Source organism: Peromyscus leucopus, chromosome 10 (assembly GCF_004664715.2).
Source record: "Peromyscus leucopus breed LL Stock chromosome 10, UCI_PerLeu_2.1, whole genome shotgun sequence".
NCBI lineage: Eukaryota > Metazoa > Chordata > Mammalia > Rodentia > Cricetidae > Peromyscus > Peromyscus leucopus.
Genome location: NC_051071.1, coordinates 70707484 through 70735283, shown reverse-complemented (window position 1 = coordinate 70735283; position 27800 = coordinate 70707484). Strand labels below are relative to the sequence as shown.

At 36.2% G+C, this 27800-nt stretch overlaps 1 protein-coding gene across 7 annotated transcripts in view; it reads left to right on the top strand.

Moving 5' to 3' along the window:
* Epha5 (EPH receptor A5) overlaps positions 1–27800 on the top strand; it is a 353466-nt gene that overhangs the window by 254931 nt on the left and 70735 nt on the right. For 4 of the 7 annotated variants that reach the window (XM_028893691.2, XM_028893555.2, XM_028893398.2 and 1 more), the window contains 2 exons: positions 3308–3467; positions 15081–15186. In XM_028893691.2, the coding sequence (XP_028749524.1) occupies positions 3308–3467; positions 15081–15186 (266 nt within the window). The remainder of the gene's footprint in view (positions 1–3307; positions 3468–15080; positions 15187–27800) is intronic. The other 3 variants (XM_028893477.2, XM_028893322.2, XM_028893627.2) reach the window with 1 other exon arrangement.

The following is a 27800-nucleotide window of genomic DNA, read 5'->3' as shown; positions in this document are numbered from 1 at the left end:
AATGCATGTAGTATTTGGTAGGAGTTATAAATTCCTTTTGTTAATGTTATTAATTCCCTTAACTTTTATCAACTCAAGTCATTAAACATTCTAATATATACATAAAGATTATTCTAACACTTCCAGAAGGAAAAGGGATAATGAGCCTTTATTCCATGTTGAGGTGGGGATTTTGGTAGATTTCCAGAGCTCATTTGAAACCTTCAGAGTGACACCAATCTTTTATTGGATGGCTTTTGGCCAGCCACAGGTGGCACAGCCTTCTAGGGCACACACACTTGCCAGCTGGCACATCTACCCACTGTTGCCCTGCTCTAATAGAGGTCATTGGACTCCTCTGCTCTGGTCTGGTGATGGGCTTCTTGCCATCTCTTAATTAAAGGCAGAAGAAAAAGGAAAGCTGCCCCTTGACAGGATGTTTGCCAGCTGGCTTCCTTAGCTGGGCCCTCCCCTCACTCCATGTGAGCAGTGTTCACAGAGCAGCTGGGGAATGCAGCTCATTGGCTCAGCTGGGACACCAATGCAGAGAACACCCCTGCCCTGGTCTACTATTTGGCAGCCAGGTGCTGGTGGTTGCTGATGAGGTATATATAGAGTTTGTGATAAGATGAAAATTAGCCTGTTACAGTGATTTTTAAAAGTGGAATAGAAATATGTTTTGTAGAATACGAAGATTATTCAAGTATATATTAATAGGTCTTAATTAATTACATACAGTCTTTGCTAAATTGTTTTTTTAAATGTAGCATTGAGCTAACTCAACAAGACGAACTGCAATCAGATGCTAGATAGAGAACAGCTAAGATATGTTAATCCTAAAAACAAACAACTCTGTCTTTTGTGCACCTGATGTTGTGTCACACATTATTGCAAATATCATTTCTGTTCTCATGTAATGACTTTAAAATTATTTTTGGCAAAATAAAATATTCAATATATTTACAGAATGCATTTATGCTACATTGTTGTTCTTCATTAGATTCAACCACACAAGCTTTGGAGTAATCAAATTTACCTATTTAATGTGTTGTGATTTTCCTCTCAAATGTATTGATAGACTTACACTTCCATTTTAAATAAAAAAATCTGAAGTCTAGAGTCTGATAGATACACGTTAACCATATATTTGGAATTTGAATGTCAATATTCCTGTGCTCTTCAAAAACTAATTCCGATTTTATATTAAAAACTTTATTGTTCTATGAGAAAGGAAACTCAAAATTTATGACAAATACATTTTAACATGGCAGTAGTTTTTACTAAATATCTTTTCACACAGTTAAACTTCTTTGGAATAGATGAAAACAATATTAGCAAACAGATATTTAATCATTTCCTACACAAAGTTATTGCTACAATCCCAGCCAAACTGCAAAGTTTACTACTGAGAACTGATGGTATTTGGGCTCAATATTGAAAGACAGTGAATAATATAATCAGGTTTATTCAGTCATAAACTTGTCTGAACTCTCAGTGACTACAATAGACCATAAAAAGTGGTTTATAATATTTAGGAACAGCTCAAAGAATCACTGTTTTCTGTTCCTCTTCTCCTGGCACTAACACAGTAGAGACTAGACGGCAAGGAAGGGCTTATGAATACAGAAACTGGTATTTAAGGTTCATCTTCTGACATTTCATTATGTACTTTAACTCCCTTATAAAAATACTAATAGAATTCCCTCAATATTTTACAGATTAAGTTCTTAATCTGTGCATTAAAACTAAAGATCAACACCAGTCCAGGATGAATCAGAAAACCTATTTCTATTGGAAATAAGTCAGACCATCACAATTTAGAGATGAATTTGGATATGCCTAGGTCCGTGATGGTTTAATATGTTGCAGCACAGAAACAAGGACTGATTCACTGCTTTAAAAGAAGGGTGCTTGCAGGTTTATGTTTTAGGTAGTTTTGGTGGTGATACAGAAAGTGTTTAGCTGTCACCTTGCTGACGTAGAATTAGGAAAAGTGGAGCTTCCATTAGATCATGGATATTAACCCGTGAAGTGTCATCATGTTCATTATTTGTTTCATTCTTACCTCATTCTGATGAAGACACTCAGGCAACAGGTCCTATTCCAAGGTAAAAATGGAAGTGAAAGTGAATCAATGTACTGTAACATAGCATGTCACCCTGTGATTAGAGTGTCATGGTAAATGTTGGGCTTTAAACTCAAGACACAGGGAAGCCATGGATTGGGTGGGGACTTCTGTTATCATCCCTCCAACAGGAGGAGATTTCCTTTGTTTAGCTTCCAATCTCTTTTCTGTTCTAACTCTAATAACTAAGTTACTAGTCTCTACTACAGCCGGACCTGTTTTAAAATGAAAAAAAAAATGTCCTGTGTTTTTGCAGTTTTCTTTACTGCTTCCTGTTTAAATTAAAATCAGTCAAAATTAAAATTTGTTGGAAGTACTTATTTCATCTCACAAGCATTAAATATAATTAAAAATCAAATTCATAGAAGATTTAAAGCTTATATATAATCTGAATACTCAAGAGATAATATCAGCATTCTGGAGGGCTAGCAAACATGTCAGGGATTTTACAAGAAGGCAGACCTACAGAAACAAGCACATACATAGTCATAGCAAAAACGCAGCCTCCCGAAGAGTGCTTTCTTGTAATGTTATTAAAGATTTATTTCGTGTGTGTGTGTGTGGGGTGTGTGTGTGTGTGTGTGTGTGTGTGTGTGTGTGTGAGAGAGAGAGAGAGAGAGAGAGAGAGAGAGAGAGAGAGAGAGTGTGTGTGTGTGTGTGTGTGTGTGAGAGAGAGAGAGAGAGAGAGAGAGAGAGAGAGAGAGAGAGAGAGAGAGAGAGAGAGAGAGAGAGAGAGAGAGAGAGGTATGTATGTATGCCATGGGGTTTCAGGAGCCCATGAATGCAAGAGGGCATTGGACCCCCTGAAACTAGAGCTACAGGTGGTTGTGAGCCATCTGGTGGGTGTTGGGCACTGAACCTGAATATTCTGAAAGGCCAGTAAATGCTCTTAACAGCTGAACCATTTCTCTAGGCCCATCTTATAATATTATCAAATGTTATAAATTTATTATTGCCCAATGTATATTTGATAGATCGTAAATACAATGTCATCAAAATGGTTACGTTCTGGAGACATTTGCTAACAAACTAAAATGCTTCAGGGGGTAGCAGATAGATCTTTGTTTTTTTTTTTTTTTTCAATGTTCATATAATAGAAAGTCTTTGAGTTCTGGTCCAATTTATGAGATTTCTGTTTTGCTGTCAGTAATTCATGTGTTGAAGACTGATTTTTTTTCCCCCATGTTACATGTGCCATCCAAGGACCAGGAGACCAGCTACACAATTATCAAGTCTAAAGAGACCACCATTACTGCAGAGGGCCTGAAGCCCGCGTCTGTGTATGTCTTCCAAATTCGAGCACGTACAGCAGCAGGCTACGGTGTCTTCAGTCGAAGATTTGAGTTTGAAACCACACCAGTGTGTAAGTCATTTTAATTACTGTCAACCCCTGTCTCTGTAATGGTTACCAGAAGAGAGTCTGCGGATCGATAGGCTCCCGGGGCTCTCTGTCAGCTTTTCTCCCGTCCTCTCTCCAGTTCTGACCCCTTCAGGTAGGAGGCCTCTGCCATCCTATAATGGTAGGTCTGAGGGTTAACACTGCGTGTCTTGCCTTCCTGCTTTGGTCCACTGGGAGCTGCTACTTCAAGCATCTTAAGAAATGTTTAAACCGTGCTTTTAAAGACTTCGTTCCCCCAGGTGCCATGCTTTATTGAATTATTGCCATTTACTTTTTACTTGTTTTATTGAACTATGCTACTTTAGTCTTTCTAAGAAAATTCTACAGGGAGCTTTCCTTAAGCATTGAATCTGACAAGAAAATGGTGCTTTCAGATTCCAATCTGATTTCCTAAAGTAAAAATTAAATTTGTGTCAGAATCTTGGAATGGAGAATCTGGAAATGGTTCTGAAATGCTCTTTGGTGCCCACTTCTTGTTTAATTTCATAAAACATAACCTTAGGCTGCAACAAATGATTTTCGATCACTTGTCCTAAAGCCAATACATTACAGCTAAATTAGAAGACAAAAGCATGCTTTGTTTATGCTCGAAGGAGCTGTACTATTAGTTTTCTGTTAAGGCAGTAATACACATGAGGATTGTGAAATGTTTTGTGTTTGTGTGTATATGTGGATGTATGCGTCTTCCTGTGTGTATGTGTGCATGCACAAACACATGTGTGCATGTGTATGTGTGTGTGTCTGTTTCTGTGTATGCTTGTGTGCATTCACACATGCACATGTTTGTGTACATGTGTGTTCTTAACCCAGCTCCATAATTTGCAATGGAAAAGAAAACACACAGTTAAAAAGTAACAGGCAGTGGGACCCAGTCCTGTGCTCAGTGCATGAGGTGGATATTGGAAATCTGAGGCTTATGCAGGGACACATGGCTCAGCCTGGGAGCAGGGGACTGGACCTGCCTGGACTGAGTCTACCAGGTTGATCTCAATCCTCGGGGGAGTCTTTGCCCTGGAGGAGATGGGAATGGGGGGTGGGCTAGAGGGAAGGGAAGGGGGCGGGAGGGGGAAGAACAAGGGAATCTGTGACTGATATGTAGAATTAAATTATATTATAAAATAAAATAAAATAATTTAAAAAAAACTAAAAAAAGTAATAAAATTAGAGTTTAATTATTGGATTAATGTTGTAATTATTAGAATAATTATTAAAATACAGTTTCAGTAAACTCATATGGCATGACCCCCTAGGAACCTACATTGCTTCGGCTGAAAGCTTCTCTAATTGATGTACATAAATCATTTTTGTTAAGTAATGAACAGGCTCCTTCATGCTACCCAACTAGATATATATAAAAAAAAGTTAGTGATAGAAATTTCTTTCCTCTACAAAAAAATGTATAACTTGAGTTTAATTAAAAGTATAGAAATTGGAATCTAATACTTAACTTTCAGATAAACTTTTAAACAGATTTAATATTATGTATTTATGAAGTCATAAAAATACAGTCTGGAAAATGAATTAATTATTAAATCTCTTACTTTAACTTTAAAATGGCTTTGTTATAAAAGATATGTTACAGAACCTACCTATTGTAATTGTTTTCATTGTATGTATCTTATATTAATATTGAACACTGTAGTAGCCTACAAACTCTAGGAACAGAGTATATAAAAACATTATGCTTATATAAAGTTTTATACATATGTGACCAAAATAGGCTTTGATGCTTTATGATTACATAGGTGAAAAATTTCATTTTATATTAAATTCTACTATGAATGTGATAGTGACATGTTCAACCACCAGTTTTTCTCTAGACATTCAATACTTCATTCTTTACTTTTATTAAATATTAGTTTTGGAGTATTACAAATTCATTCCAGAGGATAAAAGTCCATCATGGCAGCAAGACACAGTGGTAGGAGGAAGATGAGGAGACATCAAACGTCTAGTAGGAAGCTCAAGATCTTAACTCTCAGGACTACTCCCAATGACGTGTCTTCTCCAGCAAAACTGAACTTCCTAAATCCCCACAAAGAGCCCTACCTACCAATTGTGGAACAAATGTTGAAATAGCTGAATCTACTGAGGATATTCTCATTCAACCCACAAAAATCTGTCCTTTGTTTCTAATGTTTTGTCAGGTCAAATATTTTCTAAGTAGCCATATAGTTTTTACATACTTTATAGTTGTTTTTATCTTTGTTTTAGGTTTTGGATTTTACTGAACCTATTTGTCTAGACACACACACACACACACACACACACACACACACACACACACACACGGAGAGAGAGAGATCGAGATAGATAGATTCATTTTTCCTATTTTTTTAAATCTTATTTTATAATATAATTTAATTTTACATATAAGCCATGGATTCCCTTGTTCTCTCCCCTCCTACCCCTTCTCATTCCTTCCAGCCCACCCCCTAATCCCATCTCCTCCAGTGCAAAGACTCCCCTGAGGACTGAGTTCAACCTGGTAGATTCAGTCCAGGCAGATCCAGTACCTGCCTCCAGGGCTGAGCCAAGTGTCCATGTATAAGCCCCAGGTTTCAAACAGCCAACTCATGTACTGAGTACAATGCCCAGTCCCACTGCCTGGATGCCTCCCAAACAGATCAAGCTAATCAGCTATCTCACTTATTCAGAGGGCCTGATCCAGTTGGGGGCTCCTCAGCTATAGGTTCATAGTTCATGTGTTTCCATTTGTTTGGCTATTTGTCCCTGTGCTTTATCCAACCTTGGTCTCAACAATTCTTGCTCATATAAACAAACCCTCCTCTTTCTCGCCAATTGGACTCCTGGAGTTCCACCTGGTGCCTTGCCATGGATCTCTGCATCCGGTTCCCTCAGTCATTGGATGGGGTTTCTAGCATGACAATTAGGGTGTTTGGCCATCCTATTACCAGAGTAGGTCATTTCGGGTTGTCTCTCGACCATTGCCAGTAGTCTATTTTGGGGGTATCTTTGTGGATTTCTGTGGGCCTCTCTAGCACTTTGCTTCTTCCTATTCTCATATGGTCTTCATTTATTATGGTCTCTTTTTCCTTGTTCTCCCTCTCTGTTCTTGATCCAGCTAGGATCTCCTGCTCCCCTAAGCTCTCTTTCCCTTGACCCTTGCCCTTCATTACTCCCACTCATGTCCAGATTGTTCATGTAGATCTCATCCATTTCTCTGCCATTGGGCAATCCCTGTGTCTTTCTTGGGGTCCTGTTTTCTAGGTAGCCTCCCTGGTTTTGTGAGTAGCAGTCTAGTCATCCTTTGTTTTACATCTAGTATCCTCCTATGAGTGAGTACATACCATGTTTGTCTTTCTGAGTCTGGGTTACCTCACTCAGGATGATTTTTTTTTTCTAGATCCATCCATTTGCCTGCAAATCTCATGATGTCATTGTTTTTATCTGCTGAGTAATATTCCATTGTTTATATATACCACATTTTATTTACCCATTCTTCAGTTGAAGGGCATCTAGGTTGTTTCCAGGTTCTGGTTATTACAAACAATGCTGATATGAACATAGCTGAGCAAGTGCCCTTGTGGTATGATTGAGCATTCCTTGGGAATATGCCCAAGAGTGGTATCGCTGAATCTTGGGCGATATTGATTCCCAATTTTCTAAGAAAGTGCCATATTGATTTCCAAAGTGGTTGTACAAGCTTGCATTCCCACCAGCAGTGGAGGATAGTTCCCCTAGCTCCACATCCTCTCCAGCATAAGCTGTCTTTAGTGTTTTTGATCTTAGCCATTCTGACAGGCGTAAGGTGGTATCTCAGAGTTGTTTTGATTTGCATTTCCCTGATGACTAGGGATGTTGAGCAATTCCTTAATGTCCTTCAGCCATTTGGGCTTTCTCTGTTGAGAATTCTCTGTTTAGCTCTGTAGCTAGAGTTTTCCTGCCTTGCCCACAGTCAGGACAAGTCTTTGTCACCCGCCAGTCCCACAGCCGCTCAGACCCAACCAAGTAAACACAGAGACTTATATTGCTTACAAACTGTATGGCTGTGGCAGGCTTCTTGCTAACTGTTCTTATAGCTTAAATTAATCCATTTCTATAAATCTATACCTTGCCACATGGCTGGTGGCTTACCGGTGTCTTCACATGCTGCTGGTCATGGCAGCAGCTGGCAGTTTCTCTCTGCCTCAGCCTTCTGCTTCCCAGAATTCTCCTCTCTCCTTGTCCCACCTATTTCCTGCCTGGCCACTGGCCAGTCAGTGTTTTATTTATTGACTAATCAGAGCAACAGATTTGACATACAGACCATCCCACAGCATAGCTCTATAACCCATTTCTTAATTGGACTGTTGGGCGTTTTGATGTCTAATTTTCTGACTCTGAGATACCACCTTACTCCTGTCAGAATGGCTAAGATCAAAAACCCTGAAGACACCTTATGCTGGAGAGCATTTTTCCTATTTTTCATTCATCTTCACTCAAGTAGTTTTACCACAAAAACATTTGTCTTTTTTTTTATTGTGTATGTACCACAGTTTGTTTAACCATTCATGTAGTGAAGGATTATCTGCCTCAATCCAGTTTCTACAACTACAAGTAAAGATAGCATGAACATTATTTGATGCACAGGTTGTTGTTGCCATTTGTTTTATTGTGTTTTAATTGGTGTTTATATTACCTGAATAATGTTCCAAATGTTCAACCTCTGCCTTATGTGGAAACTTTTTAGTTTCATCAGAAAATGTTCATTTTTTTAAATCAAGTAGCTGTATCATTGTGAATTCCCAAAGCCTATATGAATGATAGTCTCTCAGCAACTTCATCAACATTTGGGGTTTTCACTGTATTTATTTACATTTTTGTATATTTGGTTGTCCTTTTGGATAGGAGAATAATCATATTTTATTGTATTTTTAATTGGAGTTTTCCTAATCCCTATTGATGTTCTATATTTTTTACAAATACATATTATCCTAACAAACTGTTTTAAAATTCCCCAGTGAATCATATGAACTCAGATGATCTATCAAAGATTAAAACTTTTTTCAAAATTTCTTATTAGGAGAGTTAATTGGTGCTTATTACTATGCCAAAAAAAAATCTCAAAATCTCAAGCTGTCCACAGCCATTATAATGTGGTTCTACCCATTTGTTTAATTATTAAAGTTTGGATATTTACCTAAGATAATAAGTGTTTTAGTAGATATTCATAAAATACAGGTGCAAGTAGCCATGGAGTGAATTAGATGACATAAAAATACAATTTCTCAAATTATACAACTGTAAACTTTGCCAGGAGTTGTGAAAATGGAGAATGAGCCGGGCAGTGGTGGCTGGTGCACGTCTTTAATCCCAGCACTCGGGAGGCAGAGCCAGGCGGATCTCTGTGAGTTCGAGGCCAGCCTGGGCTACCAAGTGAGTTCCAGGAAAGGCGCAAAGCTACACAGAGAAACCCTGTCTTGAAAAACCAAAAAAAAAAAAAAAAAAAAAAAAAAAAAAAAAAAAAAAAAAAAGAAAAGAAAATGGAGAATGAGTAAAAACTAGAAAATCAATCAATAAGAATTAGTAATTATTTGTTGTTGTTTTTTTGTTTTGTTTTGTTTCGAGACGGGGTTTCTCTGTGTAGTTTTGGTGCCTCTCCTGTATCTTGCTCTGTAGACCAGGCTGGCCTCGAAATCACAGAGATCCGCCTGGCTCTGCTTCCTGAGTGCTGGGATTAAAGGCGTGCGCCGCCGCCGCCGCCGCCGCCGCCGCCGCCGCCGCCACCACCACCACCACCACCACCACCACCACCACCACCACCACCACCACCACCACCCAGCAAGAATTAGTTATTTTTCTTAACTGATATCTTTTAGTAGATTATTTTGTGGTGCTTTAAACTTACTCTCAGTGTCTCCAAATTATTTTTCAGCTGGCTTTCAAGAATTGAATCATCAATCACCTCTTACTTAATAAAAGCTAGATGTTGTAAAGTGTATACAAAATCCCATCATTTCTAGATAATACCGGATCATTATAGTATTGTAAAGATAAAGGTGTGCCTCAATTCATGATGCAGTTACAGCCTTGACATAAGACAATGGAAAGCTAGACTAAACATTAGTGAGTGTATTTAAAATTTAACAAATTAAATAGATAAAAAGATGACCATATGAGACTTTTTTCTATAGCTAAAGAATAAATAGGTAATTAGTTAAGAATAAGAAGATTCATAAGTTCTATATTTTCAGGGTTACTATTCTAATGATAGCATTTGATCCTCTCAGGAAAACCAATCAATCAATCAATAAATAATACCTGGTCTTGATGATGTGTGTCCTGTGAGAATTGGTTCACAGGTTAATCTAAATATAAAACTGACAATAGGTACAATTCATTAGAGAACTTAGAGAATGTTGCATTTTTGTGTAGGGATCTGTATGTGTTCCTGTGTTAGCATGTAGGTGTTTTGCTATTGATGCACATGTGTGTCCATGTATGTGGATAACAACATTTGATGCCAAGTAATTTCCTTCATTGATACCCATCTTATTTTTTGAGGTAGAGTCTCTCAATGAACCAGAAGCTTGACTATTGAGTAGACTTTACCCCTGGTGTTGGGGATAACAGATACATTCTACCCCAATAGCCATTACATGTGCATGCCACAACTGTTCAATCCCAGGTTCTCATGCTCGTGGTACATGCACTTTACTAACTGAGCCTTTTTTTCTAGCCCAAAAATTTCATTAACCCTTTATTCTTCAAGACCCTAAACATAAAACTACAATGCTTGACTGAAGCTGCCAGCTTCTTCTTTGGATGGAACAAGGCCTGATCCTTGAATTGCATTTGCACAAGTTTTATCTTGTTTTTGCTCTTTAGGAAGAGAGAATTCCTTAAGCTTTTGCTTTTCACAAGTTGCACAATGAGCTGAGTGGAGTCTCTTATTGGGGCTACCACATCCTTTCTTCCATTTCCCTTATCCTTTTCAGCACAAACTCCAACATTAAATTTCCTGGTGATCTTTTTAATCCTAAAATGTTACATTTTATATTTCTTTTTACCATACTTGTTCTTTTTCATAGTAGACATGTTTTCATACTGGGCATGTTTTCCGTGATCTGACCAAGGTGGCCCATTAAGCCCCTCTTATAGAGTGTTTTACTTTCTTTCGTAGTCCAAAATCTCAGTGACTTATTCAAAAGAACAGCATGACCAGGATAGAAGAAAACATATAATGGGGCCTTACAATTTCAGAGGGTGAATCTCTTACCATCATGGCAGAGAACGTGGTAGCAGGCAAACAGGCATGGTGTTGGAGCAATAGCTGAGAGTTTATGTGTGGTACACAAGCATGAGACAGGTGGGTGGGGAGAGCTAACTGGGATTGATGTGGGATTTTCAAACCTCAAAGCCTACCCCATAACATACCTCCTCCAACAAGGCCACATCCCCTAATCCCCCTGAGTTTCACCAACTGTTTACCAAGCATGCAAATATGTGGGCCTATAGGAGCTGTTCTCATTCAAACCACCGCAAATACCCTCCTGACAGTTTTCTTCCTAAGTGCTGTGCTTATTTCTATGTATGCACCAATGAGTCTGGACAAATATAATACATTTCTCAGCCTACTGTTGCCCTCTCTTCACTTCTGATTATGAACATCCCCTTTTCTTTAACTAAATGTATTTGACAGTTACTAAATTGGCCCATTGATAACATAAATATTTACAGGGTCAGATGAGAAGAGTTTTGAGTGTTAGACTAGAAATGTGGGGAAATTTTTTCCCATAAGTAGGAGAAATCTGATACGTTTTTGATTAGGGACCTATAATCAAAGTAATTTTTTTAATATTTAATATGACTATATAAAAAGTTAATGGGTACTCAATACTTCATGAACAATATCAGCTATTCCCATTTTACAATTTTAAATCAAAATGATAACTGGATAAAATATTTGGTGAAAGTGGAAAAAAAACACATTAATATATTTAGTAACTAATAGGCAAGTAGTTAGCAAAGAATATTAAGTAATAGTGAGTAGGAATCAGTGAGATGGAAATAGTTTAGCTTAGTGATCTGATTTATGAACATTTACTTATGCTCTTTCTCAAACCTACAGGAGTAGAAATGCTATGTAGCCATCAGATTTAAACATATTTACTTTCCTGTGACAATACAATTAACATAAAATGAAATAGTTACTGAACAAAAAAGCAGACTGAATCTTTTGAGAGATATGATTATTGGAAATATAAAATGACCTTTTGATTGATAATTGTTAATTGATACTATAAACAGCTTTATCTATTGGAGATGAAGAGAAGAAAGAAAAGGAAAAGAAAGAGGGAAAAGAGACAGGGATCCCAGAATTCATCAAGTTAAGGCACACACAGATTGGAGAACATGGCATTACAACATGGAGCATTGGAAACGGCAAAAAAGAAAACATCGTTTTTAGTTAACCAAGCAACAGGAAGAAATGGTTTAAAGGTCAAGTTAGATGTTGCAAATGGAGAAAATATCTGTCATAGTGCAGATATGTAAAGGATGTACTCATTGAATTCACAAACATCATGCATAGCCTTGGAAGCAGAAGAAAGGTTTCAGGGAGATGGAAGAATACTGACTTTCACTAGATAAGGTTTTTTCCATATAACTCACTCAGGATGCCAGCAAATATGAATAAGAAGGTAAATAAAGCCAAAGAAAATAAATAAGCAAAAAACTATGTAAGCACACTGATAGTCAAGACGTTACACTAAGTATTTTATATTTATTAGTTCTAATTTTACTAGACAGATAGTGATTCAGGGTAATTACTTCTAATGTAGAATTAAGAGAGTAAGGCTAAATAATTAAGTATTTTTGTAGCTCATATATCTAGTAAATTCAGGACCTTTTTCAAATTTATATTGAATGTTAATAAGTTTAGATACAAAAGTGCATTACTAAGCTGGGCAGTGGTGGTGCACACCTTTAATCCCAGCACTTGGGAGGCAGAACCAGTTGAATCTCTGTGAGTTCAAGGCCAGCCTTATCCAGAGATCCAGAACAGGCACCAAAACTACAGAGATAAATCCTGTCTCAAAAAAAAAAAAAAAAAGTGCATTACTCCCCCAAGGATATTTCTTCCCAATCTTGTGAATAAGTGAATAAACATCTTCAATGGAGAGAGGTCTTTAAAATAGCAAAGTCTATGAGTAAGAAGAAATGACTTTGACAGTTACATGAAGTAAAACAAAGAGAGTACATCCTTCTGGCTAAGCACAGCATCTGACTTGACTGCTCTAGTTTTTCTAGAAGGCCTATTGTTTGTGAAATGTGAGAAGGTGGTGGATTAATATCCAGACAACTCAAGGAAGAGTCTATAGGGACAAATTCAAAAACAAATGAATTCAAGCCAGATTTGTATCCTACTCAAAATAATATGGCACCATCGCTTTGCAGCGTTGAGTTGAGATTTTAAAAATATTGTTCATATTCTTTGAAATTTTCATACAAATGCATAATTTAATGCATGCTAATGAAATCTGTTTTCTGCTTTATTCCCTGCAAGTCCTCCATTCTCAACACTTCTCCCTCCCAACTATGTGTACTTTCTTTTGACCTTACTGAGTTCCGTTAGTGCTGCTGGTATGTGCATGAATGTAGGACCAACGCATGTATCATATTTAGTTCTAAAAAAAAAAAAAAATTGAGGGTGGATGGAAAAAAAATCAATGGTATATGTAATCTGAGTTTAAAGATCTATAAATCAAATCGTGAGTGGAGCACTGGTGATAGTGCGATGCTTTTCTCCTTGAATCATGGATACCCCATACGTAAGTTTTTTTCCCCAGAACTCAGCATGACAGGATAGGAAATATCAGGTTAAAGGATCTATAAATTGGGCCAGTAAGATGACTCAGAAAGTAGTGGAGCTTGCCACCCAGACTGATGATAACCTAAATCCAATCTCCAGGATGCTTATGGTAAAAGATGAGTATAGACACAATGGCATACATAACACACACACACACACACACACACACACACACACGAGAGAGAGAGAGAGAGAGAGAGAGAGAGAGAGAGAGAGAGAGAGAGAGAGAGAGAGAGAGAGAGAGAGAGAGAGTTAACAAAATAAGACAAAATTTTAAAAGAAGCTTTGGAATTTTATTATTAGCCAAGAAAGGAAAAGGGACCTGGAGACATGGTTCAGTGTTTAAGAGCATTGGCTGCTTTCCTAGAGGTGCTGGGTTCAATTCCCAGCACTCACAGGGTGGCTCACAACCGTCGGTAATTCTGGTTCCATGGGATTCAATGACCTCTTGTGGCCTCTGAGGAGTCCGGGATCAGATGTGGTATGCTGACATACATGCAAGCAGCACACCTTTAAACATAAAATCAAAACAAATAAATTCATTTTAAAATGGGACAGAAAAAGGAAGGTAAGAATATAGACTTGTATATTACAAGAATTTCACTCACATTACTTATAGCCTATAAATAAATAAGCCTATAAATAAAAACTGTTGAAAATATTGGCTTCTGTACAATGTTTTTACTTGGCTGAAATGTAGATCATGACAAGGAGGTGGTTATTAAATGGGCTCATCTTGGACAGAAACAATGCAATTACAAGACATATGGAGAGATATGGAATCACAAATTACATAGACCAGGGGCTGGCAAAGGGGTGGTAAAAAGAGAACAGAAACTCTACTTGTTTTTAGCCTTGATGACCACAGATTTGATATTGTGAAGTTGTACAGGTGCTGTTCTGAAGCATCAAAATGATCTGGTGACTAACAAGACATGTATTAGGTAACCTATTGAGAGGGTCTCAAAGCCCTAGGGAAATTTGGTTTGCTGTATATGTTTCCTTGATAGGAATAGTTATCAGCACAAAACAAAAATTAGCACGCTTCCTTTGAGACAACTACCTAAACCTTTTATATTTATATTGTAACAATTGTGTTGATAAAGTTATAAACTTCTATCAATCCATGCATTGAAAATGTGTGGTAAACCAGTACTTTAAATTTGTCTAATCATATCCACAAGGCTTTAAATTTACACTTTGATCATCTTCAGTGGTCCAATTTATAAAATATGGTGACATATTATACTCTATGTGGAGTTATGCTATTAAATTATATATAGACTATTGGTATTGCATTTTATTCCAGCAAGGTCAAAGTCCCATTATTTTAGACATTCTGTTACAGGGAAGAATTCCTGTGCTCGTATATTTTTTTGCTAGTGAACACCATTCAAACTCCAGAAATGTCAAATCTTGAATATTCCAATATTTTTTTATATACATATGTGTGTTTGAAGTCATAGACAATACTCCCCTCTACCTTGCAAGATTCAAGTGCTGTAGTACTGTACAATCTGTGTTCTATTTCTATTATAGGGAGAAACTAATTAATGACTATTTTGGCTTTTGATTTATATTCGGTGAGTAAATATTTCCTCCTTCAGAAGCCTTCTGAAAACAGACATTATGCAGTAACCTTAGTTGGATGTGGGTGAATTGTTTAAACCATGAATCAATTATCTGCTGTGAAGCAGCTCACATTTTGAATGCATGTGGTATCTTTAACTACAAGCTCTTTCTTCTATGTCTTCTATCAGCAGTTGCAGCATCCAGTGATCAAAGCCAGATTCCCATCATTGCAGTGTCGGTGACAGTGGGAGTCATCTTGTTGGCAGTGATGATTGGCTTCCTCCTCAGTGGCAGGTAAGGGAGGAAAGAGTTTCCGAACCTTTGCAGCTGCTCTCTCCCTCACCTTGATCCAACTACGTGGCTGTTAAGCACATCCTAAAACAAATCAAAGAAACAGCATGCCAGTAGATAATGTGTATGTGTGCCTTCTTTCTTAAGTTTTATCTTGTCCATATTGCTGCCAATTGTTATCATATACTTTCTCTCCCGCTTAGACAGCCTCTACTCTCCACGGAAACAGTACTAACATGATATCACTTACTCAGTGATTAACAAACCAATACAATCGTTTCTAACACAATGCATTGATAATTCTGCACATTTTCTATCTCAAAGAATGTATCATTTCCAGATTCAGTTTTAGTCACTGTTTAGGAAGCCTGAGGCAGCTGTCTGCAAGTCATTTGAGGAATAGGATTAGTATTTATATTAGACATACATTCTGGAGTAAAAAAAATATAGGAAATTAGCAAACTTTGCAATGGCTGCTTTGATTTCAATTTCTAAGTGATTTTAACATGGACACTTCAATCGTCATGCATACTTACCGAATATGAATTTCACTAAACGCTAAGTAGACAGATAACACAGTTCTATATATTGCATGCCTACATTTTCCAGTTTGAAAATGGGAGCTAGAACTCCAGAGGTTGTTTAATCCAGGTGTTTTATGGCAATAAGTTGAGCATAATAAACTTTCCTAAAGGTATATATGAATAAATGAATAAGTAATGTATTGTTTTCCTATAGCAAATATATTTCATATTTTAATTGAAGCAATTATTAGGCATATTAATGAGGGCTACTTATTTAGAAATGTAATGTGATGTCACTAGACCATTTTGAAAACCAACATAGTTGAGGTTGACAACATGGGAATATATGATAAAGGTTCAACAAAGTCAGAAAATCAGTTTACCTTCAATTTTCTGAAAAACGTATGCTGTAATGTATTACTTATCATTGATTCTGGAAGAGTATTTATTCATTTTCAGGATTTTTATAACTGATAGATAGCTCATGTTCTTTTGAGGAAGATTAAACACAAGCCGCCCAGGGTAACAGCTGTCTCCTGTCCTACTCTTCTCTTCTCTCAGAACTTACCTGGGGAAGAATGTGAGCCACCTCTTCTGTTCCTGGTGGGATAAGTCCACTTCATTAACCCTTTCAGAAAACAAAACTTTGTAATCAAAAGAATACAAATTTACCAATAGGGAGCCAGAGGTTCTAATGTTTTATAAACAGTTTCCTTTTTGTCCATGAAAGTTTTGCATAGTGTTAAGTTTGCATTCTTTACTTTTAAGAAATTTTGGAGTTTGTGTATATTTTGACAGAAATGTCTTCAGCATTTGTACTTTATTCTGCATAGAAAAATTAGTGTGTGCCTGGACACATCTACTCATTTACCTCAAATTTAAGTCATGTTACCCTTGGAAAGCTTTTCTACTTCCTTAAAGGCTTTAAATGTCACAATTTTTGTTTGGACTTAAGTATTGTCACCTTGTTGTAACTGGATTTTCCTGAATTAACTCATTTGTTATCTGTTAAACAAAGTGAAACACAATGAAGAAATGTAGCTCAAACCTTGCAAATATTTGGAATATATATATATATACTCCCTGTCTTAGGGTTACTATTCCTGTGATGGAACATCATGACCAAAAGCAATTGGATCAGGAAAGTATTTATTTGGCTTATACTTCCTTTCATAGTCTGTCATTGAAGGAGGTCAGAACAAGAACTAAAACAGGACAGGAAGCCAGAGGCAGGAACTGACACAGAGGCCATGGAGGGGTGTTGCTTTTTGGCTTGTTCCCGATGGTTTGTTCAGCCTGCTTTTGTATGGAGCACAGGACCACCAGCCCAAAGTTGTCACCACCCACAGTGGAATGAGTCCTCCCCAGGCAATCACAAATTAAGAATGTTAAAAATGAATGGAGGCATTTATTTTTCAACTGAGGCTCTCTCCTTTCAGTTATTTCCAGCCTGCATCAAGCTGAAACAGAAATAGCAAACACACTCCTTCTCTGTAACAACAAAAATGTGATTGATACACACTTATACATGCCTAAGGTTGTCATGATTCCCCTCTCACTTTGAACTCTCTTTTTTTTTTCCTTGAAAAGATAGGACAATCAGATGTCTCAGGTACATCTTTGCCAATATTTTTGTTAATTGAACATAATTTGGTTTCTCAACGGTGCAAAGTAAATGATTCAATTATATATTAATATGTTGCAAAATATTATTGCCACTTACATGCACAATTTGATAATAATTTAAATCAATATGTGAATTAAAAGAAAATACACTTGAAACAATGGCATTTTGAATTTGTGTGCACAATACATAAAAATACAGTTTTAGAGTATGTCACAGTGAATGTTATTCAATTAAACTACTTCAAGAAAAAATCTCAAAATTTATTCTATTATACATTCAAGATAAAAGGAAATCAAACACAAAGATTCATAACCCTTTTAGACATCTCCTGGCTGGCTATCTTTTAGATCCTTTCCAGCTAGATGTGGTTTCAGAATATATGTAATTTTGTTAATCCTGAAAAACAGCAGCATTTTTTATGAAGTAGAAAATGATCACCTCATTGAAAGGTATTTATTTTCCATAGGGCATTTACTTCAAGGCTTACAATTTTCCTTTTACTATATTATTTCTCAAAAATATTTAAACTCCCATATGACATCACAGAAGAACTGACACTCTCCCAACAAACTATGACTAATTATCTCACGATTAAAGCTTAAATGCTCTGAAATGTAAGCAAATTGTAACTGTTCTTTAATCTTTCTCTTTCATCTCAAAAGTATTGAACACAGATGGGCTCTTTATAGCATGAGTTGGGTTCCCTCCCTTACATTTACTGTTTCGTAAGTGATGTTGTTTAATCCATGGCTTTTGTGAGATTTTCATTTCCACAAGTCTCTAGTTAACTGGAAGACAGAGCAGCTCACTATTGCTTTCTTCTTTCTCTAAGTCATTCTCCCCTTAAATTTCCCCTGTAAAACACAATGGCCTAAACTCTGAAAATTGACTCTGACACATTTCTTAGTCCAATCTAAAACTCAAATTATAATTTAAGTATACAGAAAAAAAAACAAAGTAAAATTGACTATATGGAAGTGATTGTTCTATTTGACTATTCAGATTTCATGAAATTAAATAATGGTTAATGATATTATTGTTTCTGAATTCTATATTTTTCATATTTAGTTACATCACAAGAAAATTGGAGATTTTCTTTTTACTCCAAATTGGTTATCGGAGAACATCTAGAGTTAAGAAGCACACATTATTACACGTATGCTCAGTCATGCATATTTATATTTGCTGTTGTACATAAACCCCCAAAGCTTAAAGCCTTTTGCCAATTTTGAAATGGGAAAATAAAAATCAAGGGAAATATCCAGAAAAAGAAAAGGGATTTGTTTTTACTGCATGGTCTTTGATGAGATTTTTTTAAAAAGACTATTCATCCCATGAGGAATCTGGATGCAGACATCCATGGCTGGGCCCCTGGTGGAGCACTGGGAGTCTAATTAGTGAGAAAGAAGAGGGTTTATATGAGCGAGAATTGTTGAAGCCAGGGTTGGATAAAGCACAGGGACAAATAGCCAAACGAATGGAAGCACAGGATCTATGAACCAAAGGCTGAGGGGCCCCCAACTGCATCAGGCCCCCTGAACGGGTGAGACAGTCATTTGGCTTGATCTGTTTGGGAGGCAGCCGTGTGTTGGTGCCGGGTCCTGGGCTTGTTGCATGAGTTGGCTGTTTGAATCCTGGGACATATGCAGGGACACTTGGCTCGGTCTGGGAGGGGGGGACTGGTCCTGGCTGGACTGAGTCTACCAGGTCGATCCCGGTCCTCAGGGGAGACCTTGATCTGGAGGAGGTGGGAATGGGGGGTGGGATGGGGGGAGGGGGAGGGGGGCGAGAAAAAAAAAAAAAAAGACTATTCATTTGTGACTTTCATGTTAAGATGTTTTTAAGATGATAAATTCAGCATGAAAAATGGCTTACTGCCTAGAAAATGTTATTTTTTGGACCAAAGTTTTTCTCTTGTGTATTCTGAGTATGTGAAGAATATATACCTAGACTTAGCTGCTCTATGATACTGCTTCAATATCCCATTAAGAAATTGACACTTACTCCTTTATAAATGACTTGTTGGCCCCTGGGGTGAGTTTCTTTAGAAATGAATACACATTGTATGTGTAGCCTAAACTGTAAGAAGAATTAAGACATAGTGTGACATCAGAAACATAGACAATAGTTTTTTTCTGATTTTACTTGAAAAATGAAAGTAAAATTTTGTATTTTGCAATTTTCTTCTAATTTCTTAACTACAACAGATTGCAAATGGTTCAATTGTCACAGATATCTATTACTATTGTTTATTGATATTCTATTACACATCCCTACAAAGGTTCTTCCTGTGTATTTGAGATAAAAAGAACAATCACTTTTGCTCAAATATTTATCTTTTATTTTAGTAGACCTATAAGTAGACAGAATTTCATAGGGCTGAATTAAAATAACAATAAAGGGAACAGACTTTCAATACAATTGGAATCCATATTTTTCTCATTTGAACATAAATTATGGTCTCATTAATACCCTCATTAATAATGAGCAATAATTGAATTCTTATAAATAATAACTAGTTCTAAATAGAAAAGAAACAATGATTTCAGAATAAAAATCCTCAGTGTTCATTTGGGACTATACAGGAATTTTTAATACAAATATATACTGGAACTGGGGCTACATCTACTTTAAATAATCATGATTTCTTGGGCTGGAGAGAGAACTTAATGGTAAGAGCACTTGCTGTTCTTGCAGAGTACCACTCAGAACTCACACAGTGGCTAAAAACTATCAGGAGATTCAGTGCTACTGATCTCTATATGTACGAGGCAAACACACAGGAGAAACTCTCATACACATAAAATAAAGATAAATAAACTGTTAAAAGGATAAAGAATTTTGAATGTTTTCTAAATCTACAGATTATTTTAAACTTCTTCTGGGAAAGTTTTTTGCCTAATGCAAATAATAAGATAATAATATTGTCGGGAACAATTGTAATATTGTCTAACACCAATTCTGCAAGACCTATGTAGGTACCATTCTCAGGACTTCACATATCCTGTTTCATCACATCATGTCTCAATGCTGAATCTGTCTGATTCATTGCTAATAAAATTATCTCCCTGCTTTTTCTTGAACATTGTTGAGAATATCCTTCTTTAAGACTTTTTTTTTTACTGTCCTTTCCTACAGTTTCATACTCCATTCCCTAGAGATCTACATGGCTTATGCATTATTCCTTCCAAGTTTGTATAGCATATTATACTTTCACAGACACTAAAACGATAATACATGGTTATTTCTTCTGCCTACTACAGATGATTTCTCAAATGTATGTCTCCATCTGGTTTTTGCTCTTCCTCTTTCAGTAAAATCTTAGACACGAGATGGTAGAGAAAGCAGATACTTTGTGTGTGGAGGCTGCGTGTGAAGGGATGAGTGACTTTGGGGGCCCAGATGCCATATGCATATATGAAAGTTAAGGACAACTTTGCAGCAGTTGACTTTCTCGAATTTGTTTTGAGTCAGGATCTCTCCATTTGTTTCTGCTGCTACACTGTGCACTTCAGTCTATCTGGCCTGTAAGCTTCCAACAGGTTCTATTCGTCAGTTCCATGTTTCAGTAGCAGTGTGTTAATGCTTGGTCCCCCACCTCCAGCTTTCTGTGAGTTCTGAGGAGTATACTCCAATTGTCAGGTTTGTAAGGCAACTTTTAGGTCCTTCCTTTTCTTTTCACTGTAGAAACTTTCCATAACTTGTAATCATGAAGTTTGCCAACTGTTGTTGATAAAATTCCTGATGTTGTTCTGCTAGAATACAGGATTAACATTTAAAAACTTTTCAGAATGATCAGTAAAATTAATAAACTGCTTTTTAGAACTTAATGACCATTGACTTATAAGAATGAAGTGAATTAGTCCTCTGTCTCTCTCTGGATTACCTGGTAAACAGTACTTCATCTCAGCTCATTTCTAATATCACCAATGCCATCACCATTCCTGATTTTGCTAAAGCTTGTTAACTTCACTTCTGTATACTCTTAAAAGACCCTATATACTGAATTTCTTTCTTCAGCTATTGTTTACAGTTCCAGTTTTAACTTGTTTGTTTATTTTTTAAGACATGGTTTCTCTTTGTGGCCCTGGTTATCTTGGGACTAGATTATGACCAGGGCAGGCTAGTCAAAACTCAGAGATCTGACTGTTTCTGCCACCCAACTGCTGGGAATTATCAGAGATACTGTATCTAACATTTTCATCTGAATGATATATGCATCAGAGAGGAATATACATCTAAGGAGTTATAAGAGTCTGTGAAGCTATAGAAGAGCAACTCATATTTGGGTTACTGATCACTTAACTGAGCAGAGCTTTGATTTCAGTGCTCTTATTCTTCATTTACAAAGCCAATGATAACAGATTTAGCAAAAGCTTTAAAAAACAAAACAACAACAAAACAACCCAAAGGTCTCTAAACAATAAGTTGATAAGCATGATGACGTCCATTAGCAGAAAGGATGATGAACTAATTCTGTTAATGAATGGTCCAGCACAGCCTGGAGCATGATGCTCACTCTAAAGCATTATGGATCGAGAATGAGGAGAGTGGGTCTCATTCTGCATATAGTTCTGACATTCCCCTTTTCTTGAACCAAATTTCTACTCAATTCTCAATGTTTAAATTTTGGCCACATATCAAGACCTGTAACGATCACCTTTTCTGTGTTAAAGCCTCCTCCATTCTTTATCTAAAGCCTTCTTTCTTTTCACTGAAACATTACAATAAGTCATCAGCTATTTCTCATATAAATTTGAAACTTTCCACCCTAAGCTATAGTTCATTATGTGTCTATGTTCTTTCTTCTGTCCATAAAAAAAGGACAGAGAGATTTCTGTGGCTTTCAAACTTACTGTAATTAAATATGTTACTTACTCATAAACTATGGAATTAAAAATCAACTGTGCATCAATCACCGTTTGAAGTGATTTGCCTGTTATTAATGATAGCAGTTTGGAAAAAAGACTTATGTTAGTAACTCCAACATATGATTCATAGAATCTCTGACCCATAAATATGTTCTCTTTGTAAATAATAAATAGTGATTTCAAGAAATATCACATGAGATTTTAAAAAAAAAGCATATCATAACATTTTTGACACTAGCTGTTCTAATATCAGCATTCACTAGTAAGTAGCAGTGACTTTTATAAACAATAATATCAATAAAGACTTTTTATTATTCCTCTTAGGTCATGATAGATAAATTGATAATTTTGACTTCTCCAAAGTAACAGATTATATAGCTTCAAACCTGTGAGATTTTTAAGACGAAAATTATATAAAAAATATTTTAATATAGCACTATTTAATTTTGGATAGTAGTAAATAAACATATTTATAATCTCACATACCATCAATAATTTCATAAAACAGTTCACTAAGAGTAAATCTCAGTGGTTTGTGAGTCATCAATAGATGTGAATCATAAAACTGTAATATATCCAGGCAAACATATTGATTTAATACTGAGAGTTGTTATCCAATCTATTTTCATATAATCACACGTGGGTTGTTTTCATTCAAAAGCTCTTAAGAAATAATTAGCGAGCAGATCATAATTTATTACTGACTGACAAATGAGATGAGGGCAGAGTGGTGCTCGGAATACTGGGAGCACAGCAATAACTAATTACCCACTGTGGGGAGTCAATCATCCTAGGATACTGACCCTAACAGGGTTATTGGCTCAATTGCTCAGCAGTATTGCATATCCCACCTGCTTTTCCTCACAGATCAAACATATGAACATTACTGCATATCTCAGGACATTATATTGAATCAACATTTCAAAGGAAAAACTCTGTGGTACTGAGAAAAGTAATCGATGACAGTGATTTGCAATAGTACAGACTGTCTTTGGAGAGAATCTAGAGATGTTTTTATTTCACCTGTTCAAGAGTGCAAGCCAAAGTCATGCCTTTTCCTGCATGTTCATTGCCTAAGCTCCATTTCTGTAAGACAGTAAGTGATTCATTGGCATTTGAGGTAGATATAGATAGCAGCCAGAATAAGGTATGCTCTAGAAGTTCCTGCTATGTCTGGGAATTTCATCATATCTTTTGCAAGGCACAATGCCATGAGCTGCCACAGGTAACAGAGAAGCAACTCCATGGTGAAAAATCAATTGCATTTCCTTGGGCCCAAAGATAGAACTTCTACAACAGCAACAACAGCAAAACTTAATTTCCTAAGAAATTTCTGGGAAACAGATGAAAGTGTTCTAAATGAATTTGAACATTGGCTAAAAGTCATATTGTTTAAGATTTATGTTCTGAATGTTATTGCATGAATAAAAAATCAAATAAATGGTTCTTATAAATTAGAATGAATTCTCAAACACCCAAATTCTCTATTAAGTCAAAGAACTGTCTTCTGATATAGCTATCATTATATAAATCATAATGTAGTCCAAATTTCTTGCTTATAAAATTCTCTTTGCTTAGTCCTTTCTTTTCTCATCTCACAGAAAATAATTTCTATGCATTGGGTCTTTGGCATGTATGGACTTTCAAAAGTCCATGCATGTTTTTCTTTCTTGTGGCCACAATCAATCGTATGTGTGTGTGTGTGTGTGTGTGTGTGTGTGTGTGTGTGTGTGTGTTGGTATTAGCTGTTATTTAGAGTCCTTTTGCTGTTCTTACTTTTGTTAATGACCTGTTATTCTTCTTGGTAGTTAAATTTTTGGGACTCACCTGTTTTGGATAAGCATTGTTTGCTGAATTTTCTGTCTTTTGCATGGGGGGGGGATAGATAGATAATTCACACATTAATAAATACAAATGATGCTCAAGAAAACAAAATATTAATATTCTCATACCCTAAAATGAGAAGATACATCTTTCCCTGTGTTTGTGCCCACAAGGCAGTATATTAGAAGAATGGAAAATTCTCAGTCAGTGCCTTTATTGAGGTATTATTATTATCATCATCAACAACATCATCATCATCATCATCATCATTACTGTGTGTTTATATGTGTGTGTGAGTGTATGTGTTTTCATGCTGTGGCACTCAGGTTGAGATCAGTAGACAACATTTTGTAGTTGGTTTCTCCTTTCACCTTAATGTGACTTAGGGATTGACTTGGGGTCACTAGGTTTGCCCAGAATGTATCTTTATCTCCAGAGTAGCTCACCAGTCATCAAAATTTAAGATTTCCAAATAAAATGGAATATAATATAAGTATATTAACAATTAAATTCTCTTGGTACTGTAAGCTGAAATGGAACAATTAAAATAAATATATTTTAAGGTTATTGTAGAACATTTTTGCTTGATTTCCTTTGCTCTTTTACCACTGTGTTGTCCCTGGCCCCTGCCCCTGCTCTGGAAGAAACAATTGAGGAACACAACTTAGGGCAGGAGGACTTTCTGTGACTTGTTGCTTTATAAGGCGCAGTTTAGTAGCTGTTGGCTTGAAGAGGACTAGAGCAGTTCGCTTCATTAATCAAAGATCAAGGGAAGAAATTCCAGCTCATATTTTGCTAGCTTTTCTCTTCCATTCTTCCCTTTTATTCTTTTCTCAGTCCATGGTATGATGCTACCACACTCACTGTAGTTCTCTCTTTCTCTGTTTCTCTCTGTCTAGTTCTGTCTGTTGGTCTTTCTCTCTCTTTCATAGTCCTTTCTAAACATGATTCCAAAGACACATCAAGAGTGTGTCTCTCTATTTCCTATGTGATCCCAATCAAATATACAGTGATGGTTAATCATCACAATTTCCTCATTTTACTCTGGTTTCCAACCTGAGAGGAGAAATAGCAATAACTTGTCAAGTTTAGAACCATCCACACTAGAGAAAACCTCCATTTCTTGTTTTCATAATTTTATTAACCCTCCATAGTGACCTCCAAACTAACGATTCCACAGTTTTCACATATTCCCTTATTCACTGTCATCTCTCACTTGCCTCCAAGAGTTCTCTTTCCTTCTTATGTTTCAGAGTCTGTTACAGGCAGTTCTGTACCTGTTCGATTTTACTCTCCAGAAGCAAATCTGCACTCCTTTGATTAAAATTATTTTTTTACTTGGAATATTTATGCATCTGGCCAGTATTAGAGTTTTTAAAGCTACTGTCAGTTGAATTGCAGCAGGTTTTTCAGCACTAGGTGCCTGTTATTTCTCGTGTTTGATATTTCACTTCTAATACTAAGCAATTCATATTTACCTGATGGGTAAATTCGCTTGCAGCTTTCCTGGTTTCATGGGTGGTCAAGTGGCTCCATAGCTGTGGGCCCGTGATAAAGCAGCATGTAATGATAGAGCAAAGTTGTTTAGCCCATCTAAGTCAAGAAGCAGCATCTTATTTGTTAGTTTAAATTTTATAACACTAAAATATTTTTCAGTGTCTGATCAGGTAGATACAATGTCGGGATCTTAAATCATAACTATAAATCCAATATGTAATTTAAGTTCACTGTATGGCAATATATGTTTGTGCATGTTTCTATACAATGACATTTATAAAGTAATTGTAAACAAACTTGATCACATTACATTATATAAATAAAACATATGAATTAAATATATAAATAGAATGCATAAAATAGCTTGTAGTTTTCAACAGAATAATATAATATTAATACCTGTGGCTATTCTATAATAAATGATATTACTAATTTTCTTTCCTTAGCAAACAAAATTTGCTTTCATGGAATTAAATAATTTCTCATAATACATTCTTGACAAAATGCAAGCTTTTCTTGTGTTTTGATAATTTTATTAAACATGCATAATTTCATTTCTGTGGTAGTGTAATAATTAATCTGAATCTTTAGTCCCTTTAATTTCACCTTTATAGTAGTAACAGGCATGATTCAAATATAGAAATATACAAGTTTTGAGGGTAAATGAACATCAGCAAAGCATGTATGAAATTTTCAAAGAACTAATTAAATATTTTAATAAGTTTAAAAAAATATACAAATCATAGTGTAGGAAACAAATATATGTCAGAAACTGAATGTCTTATGTCTTTGAGTTCTCTTCTTAAAAAGCATTCATCTCTTTAATTAGTATCACCCTTTTATTAATACAAGGACATTTTCAAACTGTGTTTTAATTAGATATGATCACAAATAACCCTTGTTTTTTAAGCAATGAAAAGTAGAATCAGATTTTTGCATATTTATCACTTCTCACTTTTTCTATCTACTTTCATTGAAATAAATACAAACCAAATAGTTGGACACTTGACGTTCCTGGTGATAATCATATGCTTCTATGAGGAGCCTGGAGTAGAATGGATTCACAGAAAACAGGAAAGGAGAGATAAAGCCCAGTGGATAAGAAGGATCACTTTTGCCTTCTAAAGAAGAAGGTAGCTTATATTTTTGCAGTGTGTATACTACTTTGCTACAAAGTAAATAAATAAAATAAAACCCACTGTATCAAGTAGGCTATATGTTAATGTAGCACGAATCTCAAAAGTTTGAGCAACCAAAGATTGTTTCTTCAGTAAAAATGAAATGAAAACACTCAGAAATCTTATCAATAAAATCAAACCCAAGGCCAGTTATTGGGGTGAATGCTGGAATATCAGAGAAACAGAAAAAGCCACAGCCACTTCACCTTGCCAATTCCTCAGCTGATCCTGTTTCCTCAGACTGGAAGCCTCTGAGTCCTCATCCAGAATGAATCTCAGCTGAACTGCTGCTAAAAGCCTAAAAGCTTAACCAGGCTAGTTCCTGGTTTTCATGCCTTTTATACCTTTCTGCTTCCTGCTGTCACTTCCTGGGATTAAAGGCTCTTGTTACATTGCCTGGCTGTTTCCAGTATGGCCTTGAACTAACAGAGATCCAGGCGGACCTCTGCCTCTGGAATGCTAGGATTAAAGGTGTGGGTGTCACCATTTTCTGGCTTCTATATCTAGTGGCTGTTCTGTTCTCTGACCCCAGATAAGTTTATTAGGATGCACAATATTTTTGTGGAACATGATATCACCACATGTTAATGCAGCAGTACTTGCTCAGAAAAATATGTCAATGTATAGCCAACTGAAAATTTGAATTCATGTGTTGTTTTTGTTTATTAAGCAACCAAAGATTGTTTCTTAATTAAAAATGAAATGAAAATACTCAGAAAGAAGCTAAGGCAGAGGCAGTTGATTTTTTAAAAAGATATTTGATAAGAAGTGATTGAACTAACATCATTTTCATTTGACAGAGACAGGCATCCTAGAGGAATAGCTTTCTACGTGAAAAGGGGGGTGGTGGTGAAATCCTTCACGTATGTCCCAAATAGGAATTAATGGCATAGGAAGGGTTAAAAAGGCTAACAGAAACAGGCTTTCTAGGCGATTTGGCTGCCTCCAGTTAGTTATGAGCCAGAAGTGAGGGAAGGCAAAAACTAAAGAAAGCAGCAGTTATTAATAGTAAGCTTTGACCATTTGATCTGACTGTTAGAGAAGTTTCAATTGTCTTTCTGTGGTGTGGCTTCCTTACAGGAATGGCTAGTCTCAT